We start from the raw sequence: 8,257 nt of genomic DNA on the forward strand, positions 1-8,257 counted from the left end.
ATTATTTGATTCAATTTTAGCCCTGGAGCTTCATACGGTGAAGATTTACTGCCGTGATGATAAGCTTGATTTTATATGAAGTGTATAAATGTTATGCCTTCGCGCCATTTTTTGATCTTATTGTCTTGCAACCACGTTTCTAACATATTCTCGACATCTTGGTTGGCACGTTCTACAGAACCTTGACTTTGGCCCTTTGCGAATGCCAAGTCTTACCATGTGCTACTTTCAAGTCTTTCCACATATACGAAATAGTTCTACTACCTCGTTTGCAAATTCCGTTATCACTTTCATATAGGTATTATATAAAATATAATTATTTAAAACAACTCTAATATTCACATTTCCCACACCAGTTTTAGCATTGTATAGATACAATGACTTGTCTATATCGAAATTGTATATGCATTATTTACTTAGCCCAAATATCTTTGACATTGTATTACAATGACTGATTTGTCCACTTGGACCGTAACATAATACATATATTGTAATAATATAACCCCCCCACGATTATTTTTTATAGTTGCGCCACTGATTACTTAACACATTTTCAATATATCTTTAGATTTTTTTTATTTTAAATTTCTGAACACATGATACTTCTTTGTAAGAAGTTACAAATTCAAAATCTGAGTATATTAAACCGTGACATTTACTTAATTCCTTCATCGGTAGTATGTTCACTTATAGTTGCAAGTGGTTTTAAGAAATTCCATTCCATAATGTCCAAATGCTCAATAACATGATATATGTTAAACCAGTGGTTCCCAACCTATGGTCCGCGGACCACCGGTGGTCCGCGAGACATCGTGAAGTGGTCCGCGAGCCATACCTACAAAATTTAAAAATATTTCATTTTTCCTTTGGGGCATGATACAAAGTTTGTAACTGTTTTTGCTGGACTTCCAACGAAGAAGGCAGTAACTCATTCTTTTTATATTATATACTATATAACGTCTAATTCGTAAAAGCGAGGCAGTCAAATTATTATGTACCGACAATCGTTATCATCGATTCCACGGCGTGGCGCGTGTATATTACGTCGTTTATTTATAAATTTATATTACATTATGTCCCGTATGTATTATTTCAACCGATAATCTAATCTTGTTTGTACAGCAAGATTAGATTATTGGTAGAATACAACAAGCTATGTACAAAGTTTAATATTAATTATTGTTAGTTGCTCTGTATTCGCACTCCGTAGTCGACGTCTGTGTTTCTGCCTCTTTTTGATAGTTCGTGTGTTAATATTAAAATTAAATAAAATGGCTCCGAAAAGAAAATATGACGACTCCTATATCAAATTTGGATTTATTGCAATCGAAACTAACCATGAAACTCGACCACAGTGTGTTATATGTTCCACTGTTCTTAGTAATGATGCGTTGAAACCCGCTAAATTAGAACGGCATTTAAAAACTGTCCATCCTAAATTGAGTGATCGACCACCAGACTTTTTCATGGGTAAATCAGAAAATTTGAAAAAAATGAAACTTGGAACAAGTGGTTCAAGATTCGAGTTAAATGAAAAAGTGCTATCTGCGTCATTTAAAATTGCACAATTAATCGCAAAATCAAAAAAACCACACACTATCGGTGAAAAGTTATTGAAACCTTGTTTACTAAATGCTGTTGAAGAAGTTTTAGGTGAGGAAGCTAAAAATAAAATACAAGAAATTCCATTATCGAATAACACCGTGAAAGCTCGCATTGACAAAATATCTTTCGATATTGAAGAATAATTATTGGTAAAAATAAAAAACTCACCTTTTTACGCATTGCAGTGTGATGAAAGTACTGACGTTTCGCAATGTTGTCAGTAACTGGTTTTTGTTAGATTTTTGGACAATGACAACACAATACAAGAAGAGCTTTTGTTACTGCAGGAATTGGTTACTACGTCGAAAGGAAGTGATGTAATGAAGATAATTAATGAATATTTTGAAAAGCACGACATTATGTGGGAAAAGCTTGCAGGTTTTTGTACGGATGGAGTTCCAGCTATGCTAGGATCACGTTCGGGCCTAGCAACGTTGGTTAAAGAAAAAAACTGTTCAGCATTGACAACGCATTGTGTAATTCATCGACAAGCATTAGCTTCAAAAACATTACCTGAAGAACTCATATATACATTAAAACAGTCAGTAAAAATGGTGAACGCTATCAAAAGTAGTGCACTAAATACTCGCATTTTTAAAAAAATATGCTTGGACATAGATTCTGAATATGAAACTTTGCTTTTTCATACCGAAGTCCGATGGCTTTCGAAAGGAAACATGTTGGCACGATTATTTTCACTTAAGGAGGAGGTGACAGTGTTTTTAACTGAGAAAAAAATGATCGATTTATTGAAATGTGTTTGTGATCATAAGTTCGAAATGCACTTGGCTTATCTTGTCGATATCTTTGAGCATTTAAACAAGCTTAATTTACAATTACAAGGCTCCGGAAATCATAAATTGGAAGGCGCTGCAAATATATTTATATTTGAAGATAAACTTCGCGCATTTATTTGTAAAATTAATTTATGGATAAGTAAAGTTGAGATGAATAACTACTCAACGTTTCAAACACTAAAAAGCATCGTCGACAACGAAAAATATGCTGACTTCGTGCCTGAGGTCCATCAAAATATTTTACACCATCTGCATAAACTTAAAGATGAATTTAACCGGTATTTCCCAGAATATAATGGTTATGAAACGAAAGGTGTCCGAAGTATGATTCGAAACCCTTTTATTGTCAAAGTTGATGAGGTGGATGATGATATCCAGGAAGATTTGATAGAGTTACAAAATGATCGAAACTGTAAGGATACGTTTGAATCTTCCATGAATATCGAAGAGTTTTGGTGTAAAAAAGCAATTACGTATCCTAAGCTTCGAGAAATCGCACTAAGATATTTAGTCATGTTTTCAACAACTTATATGTGCGAACAAGGATTTTCCGCACTGCTCTTCATTAAAAACAAACAAAGAAATCGGCTGGACGCCACTAAAGACATGCGTGTAGCTTTGAGCAATATTACCCCAAGAATATCTTTGTTAGTAAAGGAAATGCAAGCGCAAAAATCACATTAACTTGTTTTTATAATTAAATTTGCCTTTTATAAAAATAATAGTATGATACCCATTTTTTTTATTATAGTAATTTGTGTTGAATTGTTAATAAATGTAAAATTTTTAACAAATTAAATTATTTTGTATAGTAAAGTAGTTAACAGTTAAACAATACACAATAGTTTTTAAATACCCGGGATTTAGTAATCGTGGAGCATTGGTCGAGTGAACAGCATGCGTTCGCGGTAAAAGTGTATTACAAAAGTAATGATATATGTAGTAGTAATGTGTGGCTAACCAAGGAAGGCATTTGCCTGACACAATCTTTAAAAAATGAAGTTTTTAAATATGTATAGAAAATTCCACTTGTGTTATTTTCATTTGTTCGGCGAAAAATTAATAAATTGTCGGATTGACTGCCGCACTCTGTACATAAAATATACCTAGTCAATTTAACAACTTTTATTATGGTAATTAATAATTAAAAAAAAGCGGGTAAGTGGATGTCGCTCTGCTGTACAGTAGGTTACAAGTGGGTCAATTTACCTATACAGTGGATTGTATTCAACATGAATTCAATAATATAATGTATAAGAATTAAATATATTTTATTGTATAAGAAAACGATTCTGAGCGGAGACGGTTTGTCAGTCTGGACTTTTATTTTGTTTTTATTTATTATAGCCTGTAAGTTTGAATTAATAGAATTATTATAATAGGTTTGTTCCAGCATAGTGTTGGTAACTAGTTATAATTGTTAACAACATATAATCAACGCGCATGCGTCTAACATAACAAGTTTGCAACTGGTGATCTGCTGGAACGGTTTTTAGCTGTAAAAGTTTTCGGTTGTGGTTATTACCATTTACCAAGGTATATTATTGTGTTAACGTAGGTTGTTAATCAATTATACGGTATTTCTTATCATTTGCCGCCAAAATTATATTATCATTATTATCATTTATCACGATTAATCGTGCTAACTGCTGTCATCATATTTTTATTATTGCAATTATTATTATTCACTGACCGTCAAAGAGACGTCTTTCACGGTCGCGACTCTGTACGATATATATTTATGTACATTAGTATTATTCAAATTCATATATTATACTCTATTATTATAGAATCAAATTTTGTGTTAACATTTAATATTAAAAGACCAGTGTCACCTCACTCCCATACCGACGCGAGTCGTCGTGACTAACCGCCATATTTCGTAGGAGTTACGTCGGCGCCAACAATGGAAAAGGTTTATACAGGTTGGTAATATGTAATTAATTTAAACACATAAAAATCCATAGTTGGACATACAAAACAGTTTTGTGCAGGGTTTTTTTTAATGATTTTTTCTGACTGCACAAACTTATTCCTACTCTTGGGTTATAGTAGGGAATTTGTCTACGCAGACCAAACCCTACGGACTATATATACAATAAAATATATCATCCTGAAATTCTTTTTTTGTACTGCACAAAGTAACAATTTTCACTGCACACTAAAAAAAACTCTGGTTTTGTGCTGTTGTATATTGGTAAGACAGAAAAAACATGCTGGTACGACCTTTCAGCAACAAAATACTTTTTAATTCAATGCATTTATCTGTTAAAACATTTTTATTTATTTTAGAATTAAGTGAAATGATTGTAATAAGAGATCCTCCACAGACTCCATGCAATTTAAGTTTCACCACATTGGTCTAGAAATGTGACGCTCAGACTGATTGACGAATATGGAAAAAACTATAAAGACGTAGGAAGTAGAATTCGGAGTTACAAAATTTTATATGAAATAATTGCTGACATCTTAAACACTGAATTTCAACTTAAATTAATAGGGTCACAAGTAAACAACAAATTTCAGACATTAGTACGATCTTATAAAGCTTTTGTTGATAACAATAAAAAAACTGGAAGATGGAGAAAACATTTTGAATTCGAAGAGCAGATGGATAATATATTTCAAAAATCAAAAAGAATAAACCCTGAAATTTTGTTGACCGAGACTGAGGTGATCAGAAGTACTCCTACTGCCTGCAATGACACACCAGCACTGCACGAAATGAACAAAGATGAACAAGAGTAATTTAATGTATTTAAAAGTTTATTATTATTATTATTATTCAGAGACTGAATTTATTTTTTATTTTTATTTTAAATATTTCTATATTAATAAGTTGTTATTATCCTATGTTTTTTTTAATGACATAAGTTAATGTATTTTAAATTTGTAATGAAATTGTTTAAATATTGTAACAACAATTGAGGAAAGAAATAAAAATTCTCAAATTTAAATATAATATTATGTAATATTTTCATACTTATCTAATTTTTGATTAGACAACTAAAATTAAATAGACACACAAAAACATAAAAATTAAACTGTTGTTTTATTTAAACTACTATGGACACATTCTATTCATTAAATAGTTTCTGTAGGTTGTTCCTTCAGGGACATCTTCAGCATTTTGATCAGCCAGTTGAATGTAATCGGCATTATTAATTTCATCCTCATTTTCAACTATTATTTGAAATTCATTGTCAATTGCTAAGTTATGCAATACAACAAGCTCTAATGAAATGCACTATGTGTTCAATTTTGCGCAGCTTGCAGTGGTAAAGTTACCTAAACTTCTGCTTGAGCAAACCAAAACAATGTTCAATAACATACCGACATGATGATAGTGTTTTGTTAAAGTTAATTTGTTGACGGGTCAATCTACCATTATCTTTGAATGGTGTAATAAGATTGCGTAAGCAAGGATAAGCACTATCTCCAAGGATCACATTCTCCTCACATAGAGTTGCCAAGTTACTAGCTAATGGTGACCTCCTAAAAACTGGCATCGTGGACCGGCCCAGGAAACCCGATGAATATACTTCTTATTTTATTTCTATGGTCACAAACAGCTTGCATCTGTAAACAATACTACTTATAATTAAAATTCTGTAAGAAAAATAATAAATACAGAAAAGTATTATTTTAAGTTTTTACATACCTACATGAATAGAAAAATATTTTTTTCTATTATAATAAGAATCAGGGTCAGAGGAAGGCATGTCAATTCGTATATGACTCCCATCAATAGCCCCAATGACATTAGAAAATCCTTTCATTTGGAAAAAATTCTTTATTTCCTGTGTTTCTTCCTCATTCGGCCAAGTTATAACGGCTTATAACATGCGTCAGACGTCTCACAACTCTGAACAGGCTGCTTATTGTTATGCCAAACCTATCAGCAACGTCACGGAAAGAGGAAGTCTGATGTCCAGCAAACCAAAGAAAAATTAAAATCTAAAAAAAAGGAGTAGGTAACATTTTAAAATAAGTTTCAGAACAATAATAATAATCTTTATTGTTGTTTAAGCAATACCTATATTATATAAATTAAATTAAATATATTGATTTATTTAACGGACTTAATAACTAATATTTAATTTAATACACAATTTAGCACCTCTATTTATACAAATTTTTAAACCAAAAGTATGTAGGTATTTGAAATAAGTTAATTATGGTTTGTATTAATTTATAAATTATGGTATTTTTTGATTAAAAACAAGCTTATGACAGTGTGAATAGACGCAAATTATGGAAAGAAATGGAACATTTTGGAACTCCATAAAAGTTAATTAATTAATTAATTCTATTTAAAACATTATTAGTATTTAAAACATTATTAGTATTTAACTCCTATCTTAGGACTTTAGGTTAGAGTCAAATAGAAAAAGTAAGTAACTTGATAGTGACTTGCTTGGTTGTAGGCAGATATTTTTCCATGACCTCCAGTTGTGTCATTGCACTCTGGACAGACCTCAAAATGTGCTGTCAAATTGTAGGCAATGTGGCGTCTAACACAGAAATGTTCTAAAAACTCTAAGTCATTGTACTTAAAAAAAAAACAAAGAATTTATGTTGCCAAATAAATAACCAGCAACAAATTTACCAAAACTGCCCCTAGATTTTATAAATTATAAAAAAGTTACAATTTAAACCCGAGAGGGGAATGTTTGCTTACCATTTGTTGTTTGTAGCTTACTCAATTGTAAGCACTGATAAACGTTAAATGACTCAAGACGTTAATACGTTATCAGTTGAATAAAACAAAAACACAATAATTAATATTTTACATTGTACGCATACGCATAACATTTGACTGAACGTATAACTAGCAACAGAAAATTATTGTTTCCAACTAGTTGAAAACAAGTTACAGCACTGATGGAACAGAAAACATTTTGTTAGATGTTTTAAATTTGCTCTGCTGGAACACGTTTTTGACATTGCGCATGCGCTGAAAGTATGCAACACTATGCTGGAACAAACCTAATATTATTATTTTTTATTCGTTGCTATCGTGATCAATAAAACATTAGAAATTAAAATCCCATTAGTAGTTTTTCCGGTGGCGTTAAATAACTATTGAGAACATAGAAAAATGACACCTCTAAGTACCATATTGATCCATTTTACTAAAAGATAAGATACTAAATGATGAAATCGAAGTATTCCTTATGGTAGAAATGTTGTATAAGTAAAGGATAAAATAAAATAAAAAAAAAACAACATTGTGAAACCGCTAGCTTCCTCGCTCACTTAGAATCTAAAAACAGATATACTCGTTCTTTGCCATTTCAATAAAAACATAAAATAAATACTTTAAGGTACCGTCAATCTGGGTGACTTTAAACGATTTTGACTTTCTTTTTCTTATTCTAAACTGAAAAAAAATTTCAGATTTCTGCAAAAAATATATTCATTGTCGCATAAGGCCATCAAACCACTTAAGAGTTTGTAAAAAATGTTAAGTCCAAAATTTGATGGAAAAAAAAATAAAAACTTGTTGTTTCAAGTCACCTTAAATTTTGGGTGACTTGAAACACTTATCTAAAACGTCTAAATTTTCAATTTAGAATACTTTAATAGTGACTTGAAACAATATTTTTGTTTTTAAAAATGAAAAAGTAGAGATAGGTAGGTATATAAAAAAAAAATCACTTTTACAACAAAAAACAATATAAAAAAAAGTATTTGTAGGATTTTCTTTAATAAAACAAATAAAATACATACAACTTTTCTTGTTTAATAATTTAACTCATAATTAAGTGAAAATAACAAATTAAAAAAAACACTTCCTTAGTAGGCATAAAAAACTAATTAAACAAAGCACAAAAAAAACAATATAAAAAAAA

General features: G+C 30.7%; 2 protein-coding genes and 1 pseudogene across 2 annotated transcripts; 2 read left to right on the forward strand and 1 right to left on the reverse strand.

Moving 5' to 3' along the window:
• Positions 1–1,271: 1,271 nt before the first annotated feature.
• LOC103308466 (SCAN domain-containing protein 3-like) lies at positions 1,272–1,748 on the forward strand. Its single transcript, XM_008181864.1, has one exon. The coding sequence runs from the start codon at positions 1,272–1,274 to the stop codon at positions 1,746–1,748; it is 477 nt and encodes a 158-aa protein (XP_008180086.1).
• A 160-nt stretch (positions 1,749–1,908) lies between these two features.
• Positions 1,909–3,086, forward strand: LOC100574868 (protein ZBED8-like). Its single transcript, XM_008181873.2, has one exon. The coding sequence runs from the start codon at positions 1,926–1,928 to the stop codon at positions 3,084–3,086; it is 1,161 nt and encodes a 386-aa protein (XP_008180095.2). The 5' UTR covers positions 1,909–1,925.
• A 2,531-nt stretch (positions 3,087–5,617) lies between these two features.
• Positions 5,618–6,181, reverse strand: LOC100574959 (annotated as a pseudogene).
• Positions 6,182–8,257: the final 2,076 nt, after the last annotated feature.

This window comes from Acyrthosiphon pisum, chromosome X (assembly GCF_005508785.2).
Source record: "Acyrthosiphon pisum isolate AL4f chromosome X, pea_aphid_22Mar2018_4r6ur, whole genome shotgun sequence".
Taxonomy (NCBI): domain Eukaryota; kingdom Metazoa; phylum Arthropoda; class Insecta; order Hemiptera; family Aphididae; genus Acyrthosiphon; species Acyrthosiphon pisum.

What these genes read in the sequence shown, in the direction of transcription:
- LOC103308466 (XM_008181864.1), top strand. Translation starts at nt 1,272, where the DNA reads ATGGCTCCGAAAAGAAAATATGACGACTCCTATATCAAATTTGGATTT.
- LOC100574868 (XM_008181873.2), top strand. Translation starts at nt 1,926, where the DNA reads ATGAAGATAATTAATGAATATTTTGAAAAGCACGACATTATGTGGGAA.